The sequence below is a fragment of the Gorilla gorilla genome, chromosome 7, assembly GCF_029281585.2.
Source record: "Gorilla gorilla gorilla isolate KB3781 chromosome 7, NHGRI_mGorGor1-v2.1_pri, whole genome shotgun sequence".
NCBI classification, from domain to species: Eukaryota; Metazoa; Chordata; class Mammalia; order Primates; family Hominidae; genus Gorilla; species Gorilla gorilla.
In genome coordinates this window covers 7,372,680-7,399,821 of record NC_073231.2, presented here as the reverse complement: position 1 = coordinate 7,399,821, position 27,142 = coordinate 7,372,680, and the positions used below count along the sequence as shown (strand labels likewise).

The following is a 27,142-nucleotide window of genomic DNA, read 5'->3' as shown; positions in this document are numbered from 1 at the left end:
ACATTCCAGGAATTTGTTATTCATTTGATATCTGTATGCTAGTGTGTTTGGAGCTCTTGTTGATTCAATTCTTGAAACCGTGCTTGGAGTTACTCATTTTAGTCATGTGTAGAATAAATCAAATTTTCCCGTACTGTTTCTAGTGTTCAGAGAAAGTGACAAGTCAGGAACACAACATGATGTGAGACCCACAGATGGAAATTCTGGCTTGGTTGGGGTGAGCCTGGGCTTCCTTGCTCCTCTGTAACTTGCAAATAAATACAAATAATAGTGATACCCTCCTTTTCTGTCTCAGTGTCGTTGTGAGTGAGGATCCGCTTACAGTAAAATTACATATACAATTACACACACAATGTGAAAGAGCTCTTTAAACATATGTGCGTCTCTGGGAGCAGCCGCCCTCTACAGTATCTGCCTATGATGGTGGGGGACTGGGGAGTGCTGGCAGGTACAGGGAACAGCCCTGTATCTTAGGAGAGATCTAGCTAAGATATTTTTGTTAGAAAGAACCAAGTATTTTCTTTAAAAATGTCAGCACAGAGGTACTCAGGCTGTTTCGTGTTGCCTCCTGACTGTAACTCCACTTTGTCTTAAGTCTTAGGGGAGGTGTACATATTCACTGCAACTGCCTTTGAGTGTTAGGGCCATCCCTGGGCAGAAATGAGAGCTCAGTAGAAAGCCGTTTCCGAGGCCCTCCTTCCCTTTTTCCCCAGTGCCCCTGGCTCATGCTTTGCCTTCTGTGATGTTCGACTCATATTTTTGCTCCAGTTCTTAACTTCAGCTTCATGTATTCTACCCTCCTCCATATTTCTCAGTTTTATCTTATTCCCTAATCTATAATGTTTAATGTCATGAAATGAAAATGTCCCTATAGACTATATTTTTGCTCTCTTTTCACTTTTTCCTTTCTAAGTATGATATTGTGGGAAGAAATAACAAAGTAAGAACCTAACAGAAGCATCCTAGTCTTCCTAAATAATCCCTTGTTAAACTATTATGCATTGATTTTTATAACCTTTTGCATTTATGTGTGGTAGGTATATATTAAAATTTATATATACCTATAAATTACATATGTACATATATTTATGTGTTTTTATGTGTTTATAAATATAGTGTGCGTTTGTATACATATATATTTGTACCTCAAGACAGAAGATTTTTTCACTGGGACTTAGTCGAACTATTTCTGGTTTTTCTTGTAAACAAATAAAGTTCTCTCAGCTTTCAGTTTTTCAGCCAAACTGTAAAATGATGTCTGTGCCTATCAGGCCACTACTCCTAAGTCCCTTTTATCTCTTGGTTGGCTTTTTCTCTGACCATTGGTAATATACGGAAAACCTGGAAACTAAGGAAAATAGTTAAAAAAGGACAAAAAAGCGTGGGCGATTTCATCAGCCAGAAACCACATCAAATCTTTTTCTTCATTCCAACTATTTTTCTTCTACCTGTTAAGAGAAAACTTTTGACACATGAAATTTAGCAGAGTTTATTTGAGTAAATAGATGTATCAGTCAGGCAGCCTTCAAATCCAGGAAAGGTCCAGAGAGCTCCACCCAGCACTGTGGGCAGCAGCACTGATAGAAAAAGGAAGGCACATGGGGAGGCAGCTGGAGGAGCCGCCTCTGGGCACCTGCCCGACTAGGGGGTGGTCTGACTAGTCTGGGGCCTGCGATGGGCTGAAGCAAGGCTGCTGTGATGAGCTGAGACTCACCTACTCGTTACAAGAACATCCTCTTGAGTTGAGTTGCAGTTTGTTGTGTACTGAGTGAGGTTGCAGTTCACTGTGTAGCAATTCAAAGTGTAAAGATAACTCTAAGCCAAATTTGTTTATTTATTTTTATTTTACTTTAAGTTTATTTTATTTTTATTTTACTTTAAGTTCTGGGAATCACGTGCAGAACATGCAGGTTTGTTACATAGGTATACATGTGCCATGGTGGTTTGCTGCACCCATCAACCTGCCATCTAGGTTTTAAATCCCGCATGGTTTAAGTATTTGTCCTAATGCTCTCCCTCCCCTTGTCTCTTACTTCCCGACAGGCCCTGGTGTGTGATGTTCCCCTCCCTGTGTCCATGTGTTCTCATTGTTCAACTCCCACTTATAAATGAGAACATGCGGTGTTTGGTTTTCTGTTCCCGTGTTAACCATCATTCTCAGTGAGCCAAATTTATTTTAACACTACTTGTCTTGAGGTCTGAAGTCCACAATAGCAATACAATTGATACTAAAGCTTGTCTCTTCCTAACAGTCAGTAGCGCATGAACAACAAAAATGCTTTATCTATAGTATCAATTGGTGTCTTTCCAATAAATCATTACTTTTGTGTTGAATATAGATTATCAACAATTTTATCATATTGTTTATTCAATCAGTGGTATATTAATAGGAAATTTACATCTAAATCAAAGAGAATGTTTTCACTGTGAAACTGTGTGGTCACAGGAAATTTAAAAATCGAAGTTTGGTACAGATAAGTGTTATAGATTATTCATAAAGAACTTTCAAAATAAAATATCTTAAGATTTTTTAATAGAAATTGTAGCCTAGAGTAATAGTTGAAAGAGAACAAGGAATGAAATAAATTTGTTGAATTTCTTTTAAATGAATATTCAGAAGTGTCAAGTTGCCGTGGTATTATTCTCTTGGACTTGAGTAAAAGTGGTAGTTTATTTAATGGCACTTTTACCATAATTTGCATGTCATATACTGGTAATGTCAATGACTTAAACTTATGATGAAAATTTTAAATTTTTAATGAAGGGTGTATAAAGAGATCAGTGTTTTTTAAAAATATTCTTTTAAGGGTGTGCAAGTGAAATTTTGCACCAAAACTAAGCATTTGACTCTGAAGTAAGGTAGAGGTTGAGGATGCACAGAAGAGGAGAAAACGTAGGGAGTTAGGGGAGGTTGAGTGTAGACACCTTTGTGAGAGTGTGTGTGACAGGGAGTGCAGGAAGACATGGTTTTCAAGCTTCTGATGTCAGTGACTAGAAACCACGTACAGGCATGTGAATCAGTAGACTGGGGTAGGTGTTTGGGAGTTGTAAAATGTTCTGTTTTTATTTGAATTCAGTACCGTCTCACAAGAGTCACAGTTCTGTTATCAGATTTTTGCCACATTATTTTATTGGACCAAGATAAAGGACATTCTTTGGGACAGCCTTATTGACCACAGCACATCAGGGCCCAGCATTCCGTGGGGGCTGTTGGCACTGTTTTTGTATGAACGCAGGGGTGCATGGAGACACAGCTGACAAAGACTGGACCTTTTCTACCACTCCTTAGGGAAAACGGTCTGGCATCCTCTTGGTTTATATTATTTGGGATTTCTCCTCCCAAATTACATCACAGAGTGTTCAAACTCAATTTTTTTTGTATGTTCTCTACCTATCATTCTTAAAAAATATTAAATAAAATGATAATTTGCACAAATTTCTGGAAATCTCCACTCTTCAACTCTCATCCTTCAGTTAACAAAGGACAAGATGGACTTTAATATTAATATTTATTTCAGTCCTCACTTTTCTTTTTACTCTTAATTTCCACTCATACACGTTTATTTCCTCTCTTTCTTTTGTTGTGGCAATATATTTTCTTGGCAGGCTATTTTTCAAAGCATACACACATATAATTATATTATGTATATATATAGATATATATATACACACACACATACACACATATAGTGTCTAATTTGTCAGTCACTATACTAAAAAACTGTAAAAAGACAGTGTTTACAATAAATGAGGGTATAGCATAGCCAAAAAAAAAAAAGAGATGTGAGCAAATAATCAAACTAGCCTAAGATAATTACAAACCAAACCAAATACCATTTTCATGAAGAAAGAGATCATCATGAAGAACTTGGAAATTGATACTGTAGATGGTATCAGCTCAAAAAATTGTCTGACTCCGTTGTGTGAACCAAATTGGAATTTTTGGCTGGGTGCAGTGGCTCATACCTGTAATCCTAGCACTTTGGGAGGCTGAGCATGAGGATCACTTGACCCAAGACTTCAGGACCAGCCTGGGCCATATAACTAGACCTTGTCTGTATAAAACAACAAGGAAACAACAAAGAAAGAAAGAAAGAACAAAGTTGAGTCATTCTTGGCAGAAATAAAGTTTGTAAAAGATAGTTCAAGTTATTAAAAACAATTCTTTTTTTATTATTATTATACTTTAAGTTTTAGGGTACATGTGCACAATGTGCAGGTTAGTTACATATGTATACATGTGCCGTGCTGGTGTACTGCACCCACTAACTCGTCATCTAGCATTAGGTATATCTCCTAATGCTATCCCTCCCCCCTCCCCCCACACCACAACAGGCCCCGGAGTGTGATGTTCCCCTTCCTGTGTCCATGTGTTCTTGTTGTTCAATTCCCACCTATGAGTGAGAACATGCGGTGCATGTTTTTTGGTGAAATTAAATGCATTTTATTTGAAATATGCAGTCAGATTCACGTTGAGTTATAAATTTATGAGGCTAAAGCTTTTAAGGACTTTTCAGAAACAGTTTTGCTAGAAATTGTAGAGTATTTTGGCTGGAGAAAAATATTATTTTTATCATTAGGTTAAACATTTGAATCTTTATATAAATTTAGAATAATTGCTTCAACCTAAAAAAATACTTGAGAGAAATAAACCTAAGGATTACTTTTAAATTAGCAATTTTTCTTCACATTTTAGACTTCATTGTGACTGTTGTGATAATATGAAAAAGACCTACATTTTTCCGTATATTTTTACATAGTACTTGGAAATTACTGAGAAAAGACTCATCAAGACTTTTGTAACATTTTGGTTATGCCTGACTCAATTCTAATAAACTTGTATAGAATTTGAATATTGGCTGGGTGTAGTGGCTGATGCCTGTAATCCCAGCACTTTGGGAGGCCAAGGTGGGTGGATCCCTTGAGGTCAGGAGTTCAAGACCAGCCTGGCCCACGTGGTGAAACCCCATTTCTACTAAAAATACAAAAATTAGCTGGGCATGGTGGTGGACATCTGTATCCCCATAGTCCCAGCTACTTGGGAGGCTGAGGCAGGAGAATCGCTTGAACCCGGGAGGTAGAGTTTGCAGTGAGCCATGATCATGCCACTGCCCTCCAGCCTGGCAGCCTGGGAGACAGAGAGCGAGACTTTGTCACACACACAAAAAAAGAATTTAAAATATAACACTATAATTCTGAAAAAAGCTATAGTCTCTCCAGTTAATTCTTCCCAGCTCAATAAATTAATCAATTTGATCAATTTTCTTGGTGGTTGATTTTAATGAATGATAGCTACCAAATCTTCATAATTAGAGAAATGGTTCTGGTTTCTAATTTTGTGTAATTTATTTTAAATCATCTTGCACTTTTCAAAGAATATGTACCCACATACAACTCAGACTCTGTATATATTTTCAGTGTATTTACATAGTCCTTGAAGTCCACCCTGGTAATAGTATACTACTACTACTACTACTGTTGCTGTCACTATTACAATTGTTACTACTCTTTCTTAAGTAACTGCTATATTCTAGGCCCTTTTCTGAGGATATGAATAGATGGTCTCCTTTAAGACTTGTTAAACATTTTTCTAAACAGTATTAGTGCAGTATGCCTATGTATTTCTGTGTGTTTCTACATTCAATGATATATAGATATATTATATATGTGTGTTTCATAGGTTTGAAGAAATGAGGGCATCTGAGTTTCTGAAAATTAGTGTCCCAGCTGGTTTGCAATTACACAATTACTATTCCAAGTTCCTCCAGGGATATTGAGGGAAATTATACGTAAGATTTTTATTTGCATATGCTCATTACCCTCATGAAAATTTTCATCAACTCCAATGAGCCATATACTTTTGTGGAAGTGATTTACCGCCTTTACAGTTAAGTCTGACTGCAGACTTCACAGGACATCTGTATTGAGGCAATTGAATGCATTTTACATATGGGATCATTCCCATATGTCTATGTGGGTGGTAGAGAAACACTGAGATAATACGTAACGGCATCGACTTTGCCAAACAAGATCAGTTTCATATAGCAAGACCTTGCCATCCAAAGCAAGCACGGTCTGATCTTTTCCAAAAAAGAAAAATGATGATGTGATGTACATTTCCCTTCCAGCGGTCGCTTGCCCCAGCATTGAAGCTCAGCTCTCAGAACATGTCATCTGGAGGCTGGTTTCAGGATCCTTGAATGAGTACGGTGCTCAAGTATTGCTGAGCTGCAGTCCTGGTTACTACTTAGAGGGCCGGAGGCTCCTGCAGTGCCAGGCCAATGGGACGTGGAACATAGGAGATGAGAGGCCAGGCTGTCGAGGTAAGTGACGACGGAGGCACCCCTGAAAGACACGGCATCCTAGATTATTCTAGATGGCTTATGTCAATGGTGAGCTTCTCTAGTGGAGCTATCATCTACCGTAGTCCTAGAGATCAAAAGAACAAATGGCCTGTCTTTTCATTACGATGTGAATATGTATTGTCATGTGACGTACTTAAACCACACTGCTGCTGGATTAGGCATTTGATGTTGTCTTTTCCTTGTTAATTGTATTTTTCCAACTGTATTTCAAATCAGCTCGAAGACAAATACATACCTATGTGTAAAAAGATAACTCTTACGCCATAGACAGACTATTCAAGAGTTCTAATTAGGATCTTGGGAAATAGTATTAATGCTGAAGATATTGTGTTCTCAAATAATGACTGTTTTCCCAAGGGAGATGATTATTCTCTTAGGTACAAGAGAAGCAGTTAAAGCTTTCAGTGAGTTTCACATTAAATATAGATAAATAGAAAAATAAAACAATGCTAGTATTGTTCAGAGCACTCTGATTCAGATGTATCTAGTACACAATCTTTACTTGATTGTTCACAGAAAATTATCATGCATAAAAACAAGTAGTTAGAACAGTGTATAATTTATAAAATACACAGCTTGGTAAGAATATGTCAGAATAAAAAATGAAAAAGACAAAAGCATGAATGTTTAACTGTCTTTGATAATAATTTTAATTCAACTTTTAATAGAACAAACATTAATGAAACGCATACCACAAGCTCTTCACCAGGAACACAAAGATAAATCAGGAAGGATTGCTGGCCTCAGGGAGCTCAAAGCTTTCATAATCGTAATGAACACGGTCCCTGTTTCTCCAAGATAGCCCTGCCTGAAGCCTGTTTTCCAGGTGTTTCTTAGTGATTGCTTGTCACTCTGAACAGTGTCCTGGTTTGGATGGTTAATGACCTGGTCACTGAGTTTGCAGAGCCGTTCCTCTTTATCACACCTTTGCCGCTTAGGAAATGCCCCCCTTCCCGACATTCTTGCCAGTCATGCACAGATTTTGTCACCCGGAGATTCCAGCATTAGCACTGGTAAGGAGAGATTAGGAAAAGGAGTCAGGAACACTAACCTTTTGCCTATTTTAGACTCTTCCCGCCAACATCATTTTGTGGATTTCAAACCAGAAATAGGATCTTAAAAACAGACACTTATTAAGTTCTTCCAAGTGGGGTTTTACACAGGGCTTCTGCGGCTGGAACAGCGCAGTACAGCGTTTTCTTGTCTCCCTGATTTCCCAGGGATGCCCACCTACAGTGTCCCTGTCTTCCCAGAGCAGGGCCGTGCCAAATGGTATTTCCTGCGTGGCAATCTTCCATGCTCACAGCTCAGCGTTCCCAGAGAATTTTCACGTACAGTGGAGAGCCTTCTCCTTAAGGGAATGTTAACAAAAACCTCATTCCTGAACCAAACTCATTAGTAGCAAGGCGTTGACCTCATCTTGGGAAAGAAAGCAAAGTTAGAGCTCTGCTGTCCTTGAACAGTGTTTCTGCTTCCAGTTTCTGAAATTCTAGAAAGTCTGTTTTCCTGCCTCTGGTTTTATCAACTGTATTCTGGGGTTTCTGACACGGAGTGGGGTCCAGTCACAACCCCCAAACATCATTTATCATCACATGTCTAGGTGTCTCGGGCCACACATTTGTTTTCTAAATTGTCAGTTGCCTGCTGCTTGCGGGCTGGGCATGAGCTATTCTATCACACTTTGCTATTTGTCCCTTGAATGTCATTGTGGACACGTGGCATTTTCCAGAGTCACTGGTTTCCAGCTGAAATCATTGTTGACTTTTAAAGAAATGATTTTATTAATATCTGTAGCTCAGGTTGTGACACTTTGGCCGGGGAGTCCCTTTTACACAGCTTTTTCATTTGGTCCCTCTAACATCTCTGAAATGGTCCTTGTTTTGTCATAGAAACAGCATGTTCTGTGGTTATCTGGAATTTTTCTTACCCAAACACATTGTTCTCCAAAAAGCCCTGGTATCTTCTGGTGGGGAATGGTATCAGAGAACCAGTTCCACACCAGGGAATGCAGTGTGCTGTTCATATGGTCGGTGAGCTGGGGAAAGCTGACATGGAGTATATTGTTACTTTTGTGACCGAACTGAAATTTTCTGCTTTGTCTTTTTTTTTCCCCCAAAAGGCCTGATATTGATATCGTCAATTTATTCTTATATCTACTATATATATTTAAAAAATTTAAAAAATTTTTTTTTAAATTGTACTAATACAGGGCTTGTCAATCTTTTTTTCTCTTTGTGGAGCATAGGTGTGCCATCTTAGATGTCGTAGTGTGTGACTTTTTGTTTAAATTGGGATGCTGGCTAAAATTTACAAGCCTTAATGGCCGCTTTCTCCTCTTTTTATCTCTTGCCTCAATGTTTTGGAAATGACATCAGAGTACAGAAGTCTAGAAACCCCTTTACCAAGGTCATTCAGCAGACCCTCTATGGAAGGGATAGCCCAGCCTCTTTGAAAGCAACTGTTCTCAGGGGTTTTCATAAAATTTTTATTTTTAAAATTTGAGGACCTGCGTTAGTTATTGATTGCTGCATAACCAGTCACCACGTGCTAAGGGCCTCATGATAACACAGATTCGCTACGGCCCAGCTTCTGGGCTCAGATACCTGGCACATTTTGGCTGGATTCTCCGCTCACGGTCTCACAGGGCTGAGTTCACGGTGTTGACAGGGCTGGAGGCCCGGTGAGGTCCAGTGAGGTCCAGTGAGGCCCAGTCAAGCCCAGTGAGGTCCGGTGAGGTCCAGTGAAGTCCAGTGAGGTGCAGTCAGGCCCAGTGAGGTCGAGTGAGGTTCAGTGAGGCCCAGTCAAGCCCAGTGAGGTCCAGTGAGGTCCAGTGAGATCCAGTGAAGTCCAGTGAGGTCCAGTCAGGCCCAGTGAGGCCGAGTAAGGTCCAATGAGGTCCAGTGAGGCCCAGTGGGCTCCAGTGGGATCCAGCGAAGTCCAGTGAGGTTCAGATCAGCTTCCCAAACCTGGCTCCTGCGCAGAGTTCATGTCCTTGTGGTGTGTGGCTGAGGGCCTTATGTTATTGCTGCTGCTGATGGGGAAATACTAAACTCCTGGCCCTGTGTCCCCCACCCCACCAGGCCCTCTCCTGAGTCCAATCTCTCTGACTTCAGGAAGGACATAGTTCCTGATAAGGGCTCCCCTCACCAGGCTGTTCCCATCCAAATCATCTCATTTTTTATTAACTCAAAGTCAGCTGACTCCTAACGTCCTCAGAGTTCTGCCCTCACTCAAGGGGAGAGGATTGGAGGAGATGTCTCGACTCAGGGGTGGGACACGTGGGGAGCACCTTCGAATTCTGCCTACCACTGGACGCCAAAGACCTTTTTATGACTATATCATACATTAAAAACTATTATTGTTTTAAAATATTCATTTGTTAATTTATTTACACTAAAACGGATACAATTTTACATGTGTATTAAAATAACGTATCAATTACATGCTCACATAAGTAACACATTTTTATGAACAATAAGGATTCATTTTCAAACAAAGCAAAAATTAATGTGAAGAATGTCATCATTTTAAAATTTTTCAAAGCCCCTTAATGTGTGGCTTAATACAGGGTGGCTGGATTCTCAGCACCTTCTGCATTAACTTTGTCAAAGTTTGTTGTTTTGGTGGAGATATGTAAAATAAAATATATTGATGGTTGGTGGTGTAGTCATTGGAAAGGGAGATGCTTGTTGACCGCTAAAAGAATATCAGAGAAGTCCAGGAGTTCTTGGATCCCATTTTTAGAAGAGCTGTTTCAGAATAACACCACACAATACACAGTTTCAGAATAACACCACACAATACACAGTTTCAGAATAACACCACACAATACACAGTTTCAGAATAACACCACACAATACACAGTTTTAGGGCACGTGTATCCAAGGCACAGGCAGGCAGTACACAAAGCAGCGGAGGGAACAGTACGAACAACAGTTGTCTTGTGTTTCCCTCCAACATGGATTTTCGTGAGTACTAGTGTCATTATCTACGTATGGTTCACAACCAGCTTTAGTGCAATATTCAATATTGTTGATTTTATTTACTTGGGACAAATATTGAGTTCCTCAACATGGTAACCTACTCTCTTGAAAGTCACTTAATAATATCAGAGAAAACACAGGCAATGTGGTGGTGAGAATTACACCACCTTTAAAACTTTACTCGCCCAAAAGAAAGTGAAAAACACAATTTTTAAAAACTTAAAATGTAGGCTGGGCATGGTGTCTCATGCCTATAATCACAACACTTTGGGAGGCCAAGGCGAGTGGATCATCTGAGGTCAGGAGTTTGAGTCCAACCTGGCCAACATGGTGAAACCCTGTCTCTACTAAAAAATACAAAAATTAGTCCCGTGTGGTGGCATGTACCTGTGATCCCAGCTACTTGGGAGGCTGAGGCAGGAGAATCGCTTGAACCCAGGAGGTGGCAGTTGCAGTGAGCTGAGGTCCCACCACTGCAATCTAGCCTGGGCGACAGAGCAATACTCTATCCCCAACCTCCCCCACTGCCCCCCGCCAAAAAAAAAACTTAAAATGTAAACATTATCTTCTGGGATCTACAAGAAAAAAATCAATAAATACATTAATTCATTTTTTCTGTAACACATTTTTATTTCATTCTATGCTTAAATTACATTTATCTCTCACGTTTCCTACTTTGCGCGCGCGCGCACACACACACACACACACACACACCACACCATGAATCCTGGTAATAGTATAATTTACTATTAAATAAGTGTGTGATAAACCCCAGGAAATTAAAACATAATTTAATTTCTTAATTAAAAGTAATGAACATGACACATTTTTGTAAGGCCAATTTTCCACACTGGGGTAGCTTCTTCATAGAAGAAACACAGTCTCACTCTCTACGTTCTGTTGGATCAGGACCAATGGAATCTTCAAGGGTAGCATCACCCGAGTCATTGGTGCAGGTAAGGAGCAGGCATTTTCCTTTTTTTTTTGACTCCCCAGGGTTCATTTTACAGTGGCCCTGCTTGTAAGATCTCCCAGAAATTAATTGTTTTCAGTTACTTATTTGCTTAGGAGCTGGAAATAGAATTTCCCTTTCTGCTTGTCTAGTTAGCTCCAGATGAAGAAGTGAGCCTTGATCACCTATTAATCACATTCATGACAACTGTGGAATCAGCTGAGAAATTTACCACTTTTTGAAGGGTTTGTGCTATTCCAACTCCAGGCTATTTTAATATGTCCCTAGAGAAAAACTCAGGTCTCCATGAATGAATGGACAGGAGAGCATAGTCTCACCCTTAAACAGTGAGCTCTGCAGTCCTGTCCTTCAAGACACAATAAGAGAAAGTTAAAATTGAATATCTAGAGGCGCCTACACACCTTCCTAGCACAAAGTCTTTACACCAGTAGAAGGCTCTTAGCCTACACACCTTCCTAGCACAAAGTCTTTACACCAGTAGAAGGCTCTTAGCCTACACACCTTCCTAGCACAAAGTCTTTACACCAGTAGAAGGCTCTTACTCTTTTCTTATTATATTTATTTATTGTTTGACTTACTGTTCATATTTAAAAAGAAAAACATTTATCACAGAAATCCTTGAACCACAAAAAATTATTTTTGCATTTTTAATGTTATACACACACACTGACTCAGTGAGCTACACTGGAATTTTGTAATATTGTAGATATTCAAAGAACATGGCCTAAATTCTGGGCTGTCTGTGTCCCGGCTGGTCTTTGAAGATCTCCTGTTTGTTACTGGAGGCAGGCCTGGATTGATCATTAAACGTATGGGAGCCTGTGTTTATCAGCAGATGTATTTCATCTATATCCCAGGAAACCACAGCGTAGTCATTGTCATTTCGTTCCATTGCTGGAGTGGACATCGGACATCACTCAGGACTACCTACAGTTGAGTTTTCTTGATAATATTCTCACAAGTAAATGCCCAGCTAACATCAAATAACTGTAGTGACAGCTCATTGCCCCAGAGACAGCTGATTTCATGTTTGAACATTTTTATTTTGAGCGAGGCTTCCTATGTGACTTATATCCAGTGATTGATGGTGGTTCTATCTCTCTAGGCCTAATAAAACAATTCCTGACTCTGATCTATACGGAGTGCCTTCGTGTATTTGCAAACAGCCATTGTGAGTCCACTGAGCCTTTTATTCATGTTAAAGAGCCCCTCCCTGCTCACACATTCCCTTGCCAGCTGTTTATTCTTCATGGAAGTCTGCATGTTCATTTAGCTTTTTTTTTTTTTTTTTGGCTAGAATGTATTTGAAAAGACCTACTCTTGAGTTTATGTTTATTTGTCACACTCACAAGTAATATTCATATTTCTGATAGGAGTGCTGTCCTTACAGGTATGAGAACTGATATGTCACAATACAAGTGTTTTTTAAAGTTGATATAATTCAACGTGAATATAATCATAGAATTGAAGGAAAGACAAAAAAGAGACTTTCCTGTGGGAACAGAGGCTAGTGGCTTGGAATCCTTAGGGACAGTGAGAAAACACGCTGTGGATGTGGGATTGCACGTGCATTCCGGATGCTGTGGGATTGCGGGTGCATTCCGGATGCTGTGGATGTGGGATTGCAGGTGCATTCCGGATGCTGTGGGATTGCGGGTGCATTCCGGATGCTGTGGGATTGCCGGTGCATTCCGGACGCTGTGGGATTGCGGGTGCATTCCGGACGCTGTGGGATTGCGGGTGCATTCCGGATGCTGTGGGTTTGCGGGTGCATTCCGGATGTTGTGGGATTGTGGGTGTATTCCGGATGCTGTGGATGTGGGATTGCAGGTGCATTCCGGACGCTGTGGGATTGCGGGTGCATTCCGGATGCTGTGGGTTTGCGGGTGCATTCCGGACGCTGTGGGATTGCGGGTGCATTCCGGATGCTGTGGCTTTGCGGGTGCATTCCGGATGCTGTGGGATTGCGGGTGCATTCCGGATGCTGTGGGTTTGCGGGTGCATTCCGGATGCTGTGGGATTGCGGGTGCGTTCCGGATGCTGTGGGTTTGCGGGTGCGTTCCGGATGCTGTGGGAGTGCGGGTGCGTTCCGGATGCTGTGGGATTGCGGGTGCATTCTGGATGCTGTGGGATTGCGGGTGCGTTCCGGATGCTGTGGATGTGGGATTGCGGGTGCATTCTGGATGCTGTGGGATTGCGGGTGCATTCTGGATGCTGTGGGTTTGCGGGTGCATTCCGGACGCTGTGGGTTTGCGGGTGCATTCCGGATGCTGTGGGATTGCGGGTGCATTCCGGATGCTGTGGGTTTGCGGGTGCATTCCGGATGCTGTGGGATTGCGGGTGCATTCCGGATGCTGTGGGATTGCCGGTGCATTCCGGATGCTGTGGGATTGCGGGTGCATTCCGGATGCTGTGGGATTGCGGGTGCATTCCGGATGCTGTGGGTTTGCGGGTGCGTTCCGGATGCTGTGGGATTGCGGGTGCATTCCGGATGCTGTGGGTTTGCGGGTGCGTTCCGGATGCTGTGGGATTGCGGGTGCGTTCCGGATGCTGTGGGATTGCGGGTGCGTTCCGGATGCTGTGGGTTTGCGGGTGCGTTCCGGATGCTGTGGGAGTGCGGGTGCGTTCCGGATGCTGTGGGATTGCGGGTGCGTTCTGGATGCTGTGGGATTGCGGGTGCATTCTGGATGCTGTGGGATTGTGGGTGCGTTCCGGATGCTGTGGATGTGGGATTGCGGGAGCATTCTGGATGCTGTGGGATTGCGGGTGTATTCCGGATGCTGTGGGATTGCGGGTGCATTCTGGATGCTGTGGGATTGCAGGTGCATTCCGGATGCTGTGGATGTGGGATTGCAGGTGCATTCTGGATGCTTTGGGATTGCAGGTGCATTCCTGATGCTGTGGGATTGCAGGTGCATTCCAGATGCTGTGGGATTGCAGGTGCTTTCCGGATGCTGTGGGATTGTGCATTCTGGATGCTGTGGGATTGCAGGTGCATTCCGGATGCTGTGGGATTGCGGGTGCATTCCAGATGCTGTGGATGTAGGATTGCAGGTGCATTCCGGATGCTGTGGGATTGCAGGTGCATTCCGGATGCTGTGGGATTGCAGGTGCATTCCGGACGCTGTGGGATTGCAGGTGCATTCCGGACGCTGTAGGATTGCAGGTGATTTCCGGATGTTGTCAGCCAAGTGTCTTTTTTGTGCAAAGGCTTGCTCCCAGAGTTCGGAGGAAGCACTGCAGACTGTGAGCATGGACACACTTTTAATGAAATGAAAAAAAGGCAAACTTAAGCAATTCATTTTTAGAAACTTCAGAGGAAAAAGAACATAAAAATAAGGCTTTCCCTTCGGTGTGTGACAAAGCCTATTTTTAGTAGTGAGGGGCTTCCCGTTTTCAGTCAGGCAAGATTTCCGAGTTATTGCTGCTATCTTTATTAATGCATTGAGTTTACTACCATACAAGGAAACTCTGAGTCTGAAATTCTATTATTCAGCTACTGAAAAGCTAAAATTTTGCTCCATTACTTCTTCTTTACAATTGAGTAAATCTCGTTAGAGGACAAACTTGAAATAGTTTTGTCACCAGAATATTTTTAACAGAGGCTTCAACAATAGAAACAGCCATACGAGCAGAGGGAGGTGTTCTTGCTGCTCTACCATTGAAGGCGAAGGTGCGCTGAAACCTTCAAGAAGAATTCGACTCAGACCTCATTGTTATTTTCTCACAAGCATGGAAGTTTCAAGACAAGATCCAATTATCTTAAATTGCTACAAATGGATCTTTAAATATCATAGTTGAAGGACAAGTTCACCCTGTTTGGGAAAAGGCTTAATGAAAAGTTCATAACAAATTGTAAAAATCTAAATCCTACCGGAATTCATTAACATTTGGTAGAGCAAACATATTAGCATATTACTAAATGCATATGATATGACACTAATAGTTTAGCAATCCCCAAAACCAATAAATCGTGGAGGCTGTCTCAATAACAATAGTGTGCTGGTCGTGATGGACTCTCGAGTTGGACCTCCCAATTTCTGGTAGTGCACCCCACAGAAAACAGTGAGTCTGGCTGTCTCTGTCTGAACATTTGAAATAGAGCCTTGGTTGTCCTATGATAACATGGAGTAAAGACAGCTTAATTAAAAGGTCTGGGGCTTCTGGGAAGGCCAAGATGGGAGGATTCGCTTGAGCCCAGGAGTTCCAGACAAGCCTGGACAACACAGTGAGACCCCCATCTCTACAAAAATTAAAGTAAAAAATAAATAGCTGAGCATGGTGGTGCCCATGCACTAAGGTACTTGGGAGGCTGAGCAGAAGGATGTCTTGAACCCAGGAGGTCAGGGCTGCTGCTGGGAGCTACAGTTGTACCACTGCACCCTAGCCTGAGTGACAGAGCAAGACTCTGTCTACATAAACAACAACAAAAGGGCTGGTTTTAGTGGTACATGCATCATTTTATTTTCCTCACTTGAATTATCTCTAAAGGTTTTTCTACTTTTGGTTCAATTGACTAAATAGGTCCTGATTTATACTTTCATTGTTAGTTAACCCTGATTAAGCCTGCTTATGTGCAAGGGATGGCTTCTGTTTGAATCTAATGCACAAGCCTATGCAGTAGGAGCTATTATCAACCCATAACAGGGCCCAGAGACTTAGAAAATTGGCAAGTGCTGCCTGGCTAGTGTCTGGCAGAACCAGACCCTGGGTAGCCTACAGCCAGAATCCGTGTTCTTCCTCACTGTGCTTTACTGCCTCTTGTGGTTTACTGTGAATAAGGAAGGACTCGATGTTTGCCACTGCAGGCTGCAGCGAAGCACCCTACACATCAGTGCTCACCTAGCACTCTTAACGCTTGCTTTGAATAGCTTTTCTAACACTTTCTTTCTTACCTGTTCAAAACATATTTCAGCCTCTGATGATAGGTTGGGCTGGATAACCTTGTGAGTTCCTCCCTCCCCTGAGAGGCCATGATCTTCTGTGCTCAAGTGTTTCTGAATCTGAAGAGCAGAGATTTCAGTGGTGTAGTAAGAATATATAATGAGGGTGACTATTAACTTATTTGCCAAACTGGAGTACTTTCAAGAGTGAAAATGGACACGATGAATAACTATGCTGGGACGGCAGGTGTAAACATGGGGCATAGGGTCACCCCATCGACACCCAGTTAAGGTCTAGTTTGTATGCACGTTTTAGTTTGTGGAAAGCCTCCAAATGCCCTGTGTAGTCAGCATTCTTACAGAGCTCATGATCCCAACAAATTATGCAAGTAACTAAAAAGAAACAAATAAACTGAGCACTGCTATTGCAGTCCGAAGTCCTAGATTTTAATACCACACTACTTTGTCCCAGCTGATGGGCTTTGGTAAAGAAAATTGGTATTCCTTATTTCCTGATAGGCTCATGAGGCTTCTGGTAATTACTACTATGTAATTCTTGGGATTGATATGGAAAGAAAGGTAGAGAGATAGACAATTTATTTGATTGACACGCTTCTGCATTTATACTTTGTATACTGTGTATTTTTTCAAGAATGGTTCAGCTATACCTGTCAGGATGAAAATAAAAATAACATTAATGGGTCGAGGCACAGTGGCTCGCGCCTGTAATCCCAGCACTTTGGGAGGCTGGGGTGGGAGGATCACTTGAGGTCAGGAGTTTGAGATCAGTCTGGCCAACATGGCAAAACACTGTCTCTACTAAAAATGCAAAAATTAGCGGGACATGGTGGCAGGCACCTGTAATCGCAGCTACTCGGGAGGCTGAGGCAGGAGAATCACTTGAACCCGGGAGGTAGAGGTAGCAGTGTGCCAGGATAGCACCACTGCACTCCAACCTGGTCAACAGAGTAAGACTCCATGCCAATAACAACAACAAAAGTTAATAAGTAATTGGAGGAATCTAGAATGTTTTGGAATCCACGTTAAGCTTTTAGGTTTTTGTTTCAGGAGCATAAAGATGGAAAATTAAGCTTCTTAAGTGACTGGTCTATCCAGCCCTAAGCAGACACTCTCAACCATGTTCTTAGTGAAAATTAAGACTAAAAATAGTTTTTTGGTTTTTTTTGTTTGTTTGTTTTTTGTTTGTTTGTTTGGAGCACAGTAGTAATCTGCATAACTGAATTGATGTTCATTTTATTGTTTTTCCTTCTAGTTATCTCGTGTGGAAGCCTTTCCTTTCCCCCAAATGGCAACAAGATTGGAACGTTGACAGTTTATGGGGCCACAGCTATATTTACGTGCAACACCGGCTACACGCTTGTGGGATCTCATGTCAGAGAGTGCTTGGCAAATGGGCTCTGGAGCGGCAGCGAAACTCGATGTCTGGGTAAATTCATCTATGTTCTGGCACTTACGTAATGCAAATAGACCTTAGAAATAGATTACAGCTGCGTAACACATATGACTTCTTGCTATAATGCCTTAAATCCTACCTGGGGTGGAAATGCTGCACTTCCCAGTGTGATTTTTTCTTTGAGTATCTACAGGGATTTGTTTTTAATCCGAGCAATGAATGAAAGTCATATATTGCCTTAAGTGCCCTAAAGGCAATCTTGCAAGAGGGCTGAGAATATACCTGCACTCAAATGCCGTCATGGTTTTTGGACACACAAAAATGAATTTCAAAAATATTGTACCTTTTATGTTTTTAAAAATTTTAAAATTATGTCAATGAATTGAAGTTATATTCATCCAAATTGACATAAGTACAGTGAATTATTTAAAATGCTATATGTCTACAATAATGTAGTCTTTTTTCAAAAACTTAAAATATTCTGCATAATTTAAAAAATGGATTGAAAAATGTTTCCATTGGAAAATGCTTTGAATAAGTGTATGAAAAATCTTGAATAAGCAGTTTAAAGAACAACTGTTACTAAAGAGTGATCTTAGTAGGTCTGCTGGTCATTTGTAAAATACCTTACCTGCCTTTGGTTCTTCTGAACCTTCTCCACGTTCTTCCTTTTTTTTTTTTTTTTTTTTTCACTCAAAGCCATAGAAACTGGGAGCTTTAAGCTTCTGAGTCTGCATGGGCAAAGATCACTTCAGGAACTAAGCCAGTCCCAGTAAACTTCAAATAGCAAAACCTGTTCTTCTTTTCATTTGGGAGAATTTGAAGAAACAAGATGAAAGGACGGTAGTAACCCTAGAGAAAAACCAACCACCAAAAGGAGGTTCTCACACTTGTCTGTGAAACATTATCTACTTATTTTAAATCACTGCAGGACTTACAGGAATGCTGCTTGGTTTCTCACACTCTTTCTCACTCTCTCTAGTGTATTATTGACTATATTTAGTGCATTATGTATTATTGAACACAATTATATATATGAGTGTGTGCATATGTGTCTGTCGTTGGGTGTCCTCATTACAGTTTTCAGTAGACGATGACATTTCCTTGGACGATGTATGCTTCTTCATGTAGAGAGTCACAAGTCCTTCTAGGAGTTTCCATGCATTCCTAAATATCCTTCTGAAATTGGCTATGGAACAGCACTCTCCTTTAGGCAGCTTTGGTGTGGATGAGCTCTTCTGCCTGGAGCTTGGTCCTCTGATGGAGCCCAGTTTCACTGGGAGGGAGCTAGGTGGTCCAAGACACTCACGTCTGACAGTATGTACCACATCTCTGTTAGTAATTGTAAACATGAAAATTAATAGCAACTTACACTTGATTGCTGCTCTACTGCTTAAAAACATCCCTAATCTCATCCTTCTGGTCATTACCAATACAGGATGCAGGAAAGGCCTTCATTGGTGCTTTGGGAGTTTAAGTGATACATTCAGTTTACATAACTGTTAAATAATGGGTCAGCTTGGGGATTATTGATCCCTGATAAGCCTTTATCTATCTTGTGTTATTCTTGTGTCTGAAAGTTAGCGTTTTGGAGTAGAAAGGATGAGATAAATGTTGAATAGTTGGCTGCCTGGAGATGCCCCCAAACATGCCTCAGTGCTATGCAATACCTCTTAGAAGCTTTTGAAAGATGATTCACTCAGAAATGAGTCCATTTGCTCAGAGGAAAATAAGGAAGAAGAAAAATGCCCAGGTTATAATATATAAAACATTTGTGTTGTAGATATTGGATACAGCATATAAGGAATAATAAAATTGGAAGAGACATAGAGTATTTAAAGGGAAAAAAATAGAAAAAGATTAGAAATGACACATACATGTGTACATACTAATGGATAAACCATGGGTAATTTATTTAGCACAGACATTTTGAAAGTTAATAAATATAGTTTTTGCAGCTACCACTGTAACTGGAAGGGTTGAGATTCACAACGTGTGAAGAATGGTAATGAAGCATGGTAATGAAGCATATCCCTTTACCAAAGACATCTTTTGCTGGGGGGCGACAGCATGTGAAACTCAGCAAGAACATATGTCCACAAGAAACCATAAAGTTGCAAGTGAGACTCAGAGGAAAATAGGGATGAGTGAGTAAAAAGGTAGGAGAACAGAGATGATATTGCTTGAGTAGATTGTATGACTCTAAGATAGATGAGGGGAACAGAAGCTGCAATCCTAAATCTACACAAATATTTAGTAGAGTAGCAAATGGATACCTCCATAATCCAAATATCAACTAGGTGCCATATTTGGAGACAGATTATAAATGATGATATTTTTTGATGATTTAAAATGCACATGGCATTTGTGAGATTTATCTGATTAGAACGTACAGTAAGTGCTTATTCCTTCGACCTGCAGATAAGAAAGAAAGCATAGAGAAGTGAAGAATTTGCCCAACATCATAAAACCAAGAATACTATCATGCTAATTCAGACCAACAAGGAGGAGTGTGTTGTGTTAACTAGAAGTGAAATGAGCTCTGGAACCTGGATTAGTCCCATCTGGAGGCGCATGCAAGGGGCAGGTGCAAGGGTCTTTTTGCCTTAGTTCTGCCTGGCTAATTGTGTCCTTCATCCTGTACTGCCAGGATGCTGACATGCTGTCGCCTATCAGTCTTGCTATTACTTTTCTTCCATCTCTTAACTTGTTATTTGAATTAACCCCTTCCCTGTTTCCATGGTTACAGCTCTTTTGAAAATCACTTTGGGTTTCCACCAAGTTAAATGTCCTTGAGTAACCTTCAGGCTCATCTGGACCATGCCTGGGTAAACGAGATAGTTGTAGTGGGGAAATGACTGATACTAAAGACGCAGTTGGTAAGGAGATATATATATATAATTTCACAAGACACAATGTGAGTTTGGGTCCTTTTTTTGGTTTACTATTGTTTTGAGATGGGTATTCATAAGTACTATCCAGAAGTGGTGATTCTGAATCAAAATATATATATATATATTCTGAAAACTGTGTCTATATAATCATGGCTTCAACTCAAGAAATGATGACCCCTTGACAAAACAAAACAACCCCCAAAACTATGACTTTAAAAAGCAAATCATCCAATCAGGAGAAAATGGGAAATTACCCAAACAAACAGAGGCAGCTATACCAGATTTTCTGCAAGAAATTCGGTTTTCAAGCAAAGCAACTGTCCCAAGACATGTTGAAGAGAATGCAATGCGTTTTTAAAGAGAGTGTCTGGGGGGACAAATCCACCACAAACTGGAAATGATGTGAAGGGTTAGGAACCCCAAGAGAGCTGCCTCAATTATGCTTGAAACAAGAACCAAATTCATTCTTGAAACTGGTATGAAAATGGATGCTTATTCAGTTCTGGTTTTTTTTTTCATTAAGAAGCTTTTAAAAACTTTTTTAATTTTAATTTTTATGGATACATATTAGGTGTTTATATTTGTGGGGCACATGAGATTTTTGATACACACATACGGTGTGTAATAAGCACATCATGAAGAAGCTTTATTATGGAATACACAGGTTAGGAGTTATTTATTTATTTATTTAATTATTTTTGAGACAGGGTCTCACTGTGTTACCCAGGCTGGAGTGCAGTGGTGCAACAACAGCTCACTGCTACCTCGACCTCCTGGACTCGAGTGCTCCTCCCACCTCAGCCTCCTAAGTAGCTTGGACCACAGTGCACATCAGCATGCCCAGCTAACTATTTACAATTTGTTTTGTAGGTACAGGGTCTTCCTAAATTGGCCAGGCTGGTCGCGAACTCCTGGGCTCAAGCAATCCTCCTGCCTTAGGTTCCCAAAGTGCTGGGATTATAGGCGGGACATTTTTAAAATCAGAAACTGGCACCCCCCAAAGATAAGGAGCTTATAAAAGAGAACTTCAGAGTTCCCAATGAAGTTGTGTCTCCTGCCCAGGAGAATTTCATCTGAATCAGCTGAGGGGACTAAAAATCACGCTGCTGAGTTACTGGCAGTGTTCTTGGTGAGATATTATGGAAAGGAAGAACCCTAGAGTGAAACTCATATCCAGTGTGATTGTTCTCACAACAGGAAAAGCAGGAAAAGAAGCTAGCTATCAAAAACCATAAATTGACTTGATGATATAGAGAGCAGATACCCAAGCATATTCTTCATAAGTAACTTTGGAAATGTATTTCCACATAGAACTAATATAGTTTCCAAGACACCATGTGAGTTTGCATCCATTTTTTTTGTTTAATATTATTATGAGATGGGTATTCATAAGTACTATTCAGAAACGGTGTTTCTGAATCAAAAATTTTTATTCCTATCTTCGATCAGGGCATAGTTGAAAGAGTGAAAATAATATTGGATGATGGATTCAGGATCTCAAATTCTCATGATAGGACAAACAAAATAATATAATAGAAATTAATGTAAAATTTTTCTCAGAGTAGAAATAAAATAATTGCAATGTATATGAGGGGAAGAAATTCTGAGTTCATAGTGTACAGGCAGAGAACTTGGGAGTTTTGGGTAAGAGCAGGCTCATATGTGACAAGTGCTGCCATGCGATGCTCAGGCTGAGTCTTATTAATAAGGTTCCTCCCATCCTCTGTTCGCCCAGGAATCCCATATCCAGAATCATGACTTCAGTTTTCTAATAGTTTAAGTGGGCTCTTGAGGAATTGCTATGCATCTGTGGTGATGGATCTGGTACCTATGATCTTTGAGGACTGTTTGGAATTTTTTTTTTTTTTTTCTGAGTTGGAGTCTCAGTTGCCCAGGCTGAGTGCAGTGGTGTGATCTCAGCTCACTGCAGCCTCCACCTCCTGGGTTCAAGCAATTCTGCTGCCTCACCCTCCTGAGTAGCTGGGATTACAGGCACCCACCACGACACCTGGCTAAGTTTTTGCATTTTTAGTAGAGACGGGGTTTTACCATGTTGGCCAGGCTGGTCTGGAACTCCTGACCTTGGGTGATCTGCCCGCCTCGGCCTCCCAAAGTGCTGGGATTACAGGCGTGAGGCACCACACCAGGCTGGAAAATTTTTGATATTACTTTGACAGAGAGAAAAGTAACGTAGTCATTCATAACTGTTTTCAAATATTTAAAATGCTATCAGGTGAAAGATGGAAGAAACTAGTTGTGGGAAGTTGTTTTCCATATCAGTGCCAGCCCTGACTGATGGGTAGAGTCAGCATGAAGACCATGCTGAGATCTGTACATCTTAATCAGGAACATGTGCGTGAGAAAAAAGAAACAAACATAAAATTAATTGCATATATCTGCCAACACAAGGCCCAGGGTTGATGCAGACATCATATGTGCATACTTCCATTCATGGGTTTGTAATAGCAGTGTATTTTTCTGTTCTCACGCTGCTAAGAAAGACATACCTGAGCCTGGGTAATTTATAAAGGAAAGGAGTTTAATGGACTCACAGTTCCACCTGCCTGGGGAGGCTTCACAATCATGGTGGAAGGTAAAGGAGAAGCAAAGGCACATCTTACATGGTGACAGGCAAGAGAGCGTGTGCAGGGGAACTCCCCTTTATGAGACCAATGGATCTTGTGAGACTTATTTACTACCATGAGAACAGAAACACCCACCCCCATGATTCATTTATCTCTTCCTGTCCCCACCCTTGACAGGTGGGGATTATTACAATTTAAGGTGAGATTTGGGTGGGGACACAGCCAATCATATCAAGCAGGCACTGTGTACAGAGAAAGAGAGCTTTTGGAATCAGTATAAAAAGTCCCCACATTCCCCTTCATTTGTGTATTTTTAAACAGGTGGATCTTCCCAACAAGACGCCTAAGACTTTATGCAAAAGCAGGGTCCACTTTGGTTCTTTAGATTAACTTCCCTTGGGCTGTATACCCTAGGTCCAATATGTTTTCCCTCCTGGTGCAAGATTTTTTGACAAAAGCATTTTTTTCCCGGAATTGTGGCTGAGATATTTTGTAGTTTATTTTTGGGGCTACTAGAAAGAATACTGTTTCCTGAGATTGTGCTTCAGTTTCATCGCAACATGACTCATACTTCTGGCATGCTAGCTGTTTCCCGTGACTTCCAACACGGGAGAATATGCTGGAATCCTTTTTGAGTATTGCAACTGGAGTGGCCAAGCACGGGAATGGATGAGCGTTGACAGACTGAGTCTTGAGAGTGTCAACTATAGGACAGCTGTATTTAAGGAAAGATAAGATGATTTTCTACACCTAATATTCAAGAACTCAATCCATGCTGTGTTTTAGGTCCCTGGTCTGGATTCTAAGAAGAACCTTGTGAGAAAATGGAGTCTGCATGTAAATATCATTATAAATAGATTTTGAGCAAAGTAATGCACAGGTGCATCCGAGTACATTATTATAAAATTTAGCCCACCTTCATCAACACGATCACTCCTGCGTTATTACTGGGATCTCCCAGAGTTCTGTAAATTGCCAAGGACCTGCTCTAATTTACCAACTGTACTGTGTAATGCTACACCTCTCCCCAGGCCACAGAATTAAGCACTGAGAATGCTGACCTGGTATCCACTCTCTCAGGCACCTGCTAATCCACCCAGGAAGTTTGTAATCTACATGATCCCTTAATTATTTTCTCCTGTTTATCTTCTCTGTGGTAGTTTGCTTAAACCAACAGAGAATACACAAACTAGAAAGAGGTTATAGTTTGTGGTCTAGGCTTCCTGTCACAGAATCCCACATTCATATTTTGAAAACATTTACATCATTTAGACTTTTCAGCACATAAGAACCCATCCTCTTCCCACTATGTTACCTCTTCAATCTCTAGTATTCAAGATATTAGTGGTAGATTGAGTTATTTCCCACATAAAGGACATTATCATTTTTATTAGATTGTTTTGCTACTGTTTGAAATAAGTTTGCATTTATTGCGCTATTATAACCATGAGGAGATGAATTGTTCTGTAAATACAATATAATGGTTATTTATATGGCTAAAATAGCTAGATGACATGATTCAAAATACTGTTTTTAGACTGTAGTTGTTCATAGCTCTTAGATAATCAAGTTTAAATATATTCTTCAATTGCCTTCTATTTTGGAAAGATCCACATAAAATATTTAATAAAACAACTGATTATGATAATGCTTATATCACAGCAGAGCAGAAAGATTAGCACTGCCTATCCTGCCCCACCCCCATCTTTGCTATACCATCTTAAGTGTAAAATATGTTCTGTATGTTAGTCAGGAAAACTCCCTATAGCAGTTCTCAGATTTTCCAAATGCATTGTCAGTGGCTAGGGAAAAACTAGCAAAATTCTCAGCGGTGGGTTTTTCTGTCATATTTCTGAATAGTATTTAATGATATTTTTCTTGTTCCTCAAGAACTATTGTGCAGCATTCAGAGGTTAATAAGATTGGTTCTTCTTTTATGAAATCTATACTCTAAGGAGTAAATAAGGTAAATACCAAGTAGCTTTAATAAAAAGTTGAGAATAGGCAGGGCACGGTGGCTCACGCCTGTAATCCCAGCACTTTGGGAGGCCGAGGTGGGCAGATCACGAGGTCAGGAGTTCTAGACCAGCCTGGCCAACATAGTGAAACCTCATCTCTACTACTGGACATAATGGTGGGCACCAGTAATCCCAGCTACTTGGGAAGCTGAGGCAGGAGAATCGCGTGAACCCGGGAGGTGGAGGTTGCAGTGAGCCGAGATCATGCCATTACACTCCAGCCTGAGTGACAGAGCAAAATTTCATCTCAAAAAAAAAAAAAAAGTTGGCAATAGAATAATGGCAAAAGGGAGATATAGGCAAATTACTTGAGAAATCCAGGTGAGAGTGGGAGCAACCTAGAGGCTGATAGAAGAGTAGATGTGGGGGAAGCCACCCTGATTCTGGGTGCAATTCCAGCAAGCAGGCATGGGGTAAAGCCATTCCAGAAATCAAGAGCTGCAACCCTGGTGGCAACAGCATAGATGCGGAGTGCGGCCCAAGGAAGTCGGACTTGCCTGAAACAAGCAGGTGCTGGGGTCAAATTCTCGACGGCCGCATGGTCATAAGAGCCTGGACTGATAGGGCCATCAGATGGTGGAAAAGATCTGATAACTCTGACACCCGCTCTAGGGCAGGTTTTGAGCTGAGTCCTGATGCACAGGGCATGGTGCTGCAGTCAGAACTCACAGTCCAATAGGGGAAGTGCATAGGTACGAAAAATTAGAATGCCACCTGCTAAATCTAAAACAAAACACAGTAGAAAAGTAGGAGGCTGGGTGTTTTAAATAGGCAACACCAAAGATAGGCTCTCCTATTGTAGGAGAAACCTGAAGTCAGGGAGATCTTTGCCTCCTGTGTGAATGGGCAGCTCTTCCTTTGGGGTTTGTAGAAGATGCGCACCTGCGGTGGATTTGGACTGAAGTTTGAGAGACAGAAAGACGTGACACTGGCAGGCAAGACTGCAGACAAAGCTTTAGGACAATGAGGCAGGATAGGCTCAGGGAAGAAGGTGAAAATGGGGTATATTCAGGAACTACATTGAGACAGGAACAGATAAAAAGAATGCTGAAAGCCCCAAAGACAGTCCAAATGATGGCCCTGGTTAGAGGTTTTCTTCAAACCAAACAGGTTTTAAAAAGCTTTCATTCACTAAGATGTGTGAAGCAGAGATCTGATCAGATGGATTTGTGGCAGAGGACTCGGGCCCGTGTTTGATGCTGTCACAAACGGCACAGAGTGTTGTATGCTCTGCAAGCCCAATACGTCCATGTTGGACGAATTCCACACACTCTCTGTGATACCATATGCATATCTATGCATGGGCTAAGTCGGTCAGCATTGCCCCTAGAAATTGCACTTGGAGGGGAAAAAAAAACCACCTCATTTATCAATATTCAAATGTGTTTCTTTAGCATATGGAGATCTAGAGACTTCAATATGTCTGTTGATGTGTACTGCTAATAATAGTTTTTCCTGCCTATAAGTGAATCTGATCCACCTGACATTTTATGACCATTTGTTAATACTCAAGAAAAGTTTGCAAATTGGCTTTGGAATCTAATGCCCAAATAACTCTGACTTAGCCAAAGACCATGTTATCGCATAGAATGCATAGAATAAAGCATATTGTATTCCCCTACAGGCCCAGGATATTTGTAATGTATTTTATTTTCAGCAATAAGTACCAGTAATCAGAAAGCAAATACTGAGGTTGAATATTTGGTTTATAGATTTTCTAAAAATGGATTCCGTTCTAATCCCTGGACCAATATTTAGTATTTGTCCTGCTACAAACCTGCACACTGAAGAGGTGAGCTTCAAGTAGGCCCCTCTAGGGGAAAAAGTGCATGTGAGGGAGACCTGGTGAGAGGGGAGAGAGATCCTACAGCTCCAATGGAAGGAGCCGATTCCTCCCCAAAGAATGCAGGGCTCCAGGTCTGTCGTCTGTCATGGGAGACATTGTGGCAACATTCCCACTGGTATACGGGGTTTTTGCGGGAGAAGTGAAACAGTGGAACTTTATTACATTTCCAAATCAGGGAACC

At 41.1% G+C, this 27,142-nt stretch overlaps 1 protein-coding gene across 2 annotated transcripts in view; it reads left to right on the top strand.

Moving 5' to 3' along the window:
* The window catches only part of CSMD1 (CUB and Sushi multiple domains 1), a 2,071,408-nt gene that overhangs the window by 1,970,165 nt on the left and 74,101 nt on the right, over nucleotides 1-27,142 (top strand). For both annotated transcript variants that reach the window (XM_055349528.2, XM_055349527.2), the window contains exons 51-52: nucleotides 6,129-6,323; nucleotides 17,478-17,651. In XM_055349528.2, the coding sequence (XP_055205503.2) occupies nucleotides 6,129-6,323; nucleotides 17,478-17,651 (369 nt within the window). The remainder of the gene's footprint in view (nucleotides 1-6,128; nucleotides 6,324-17,477; nucleotides 17,652-27,142) is intronic.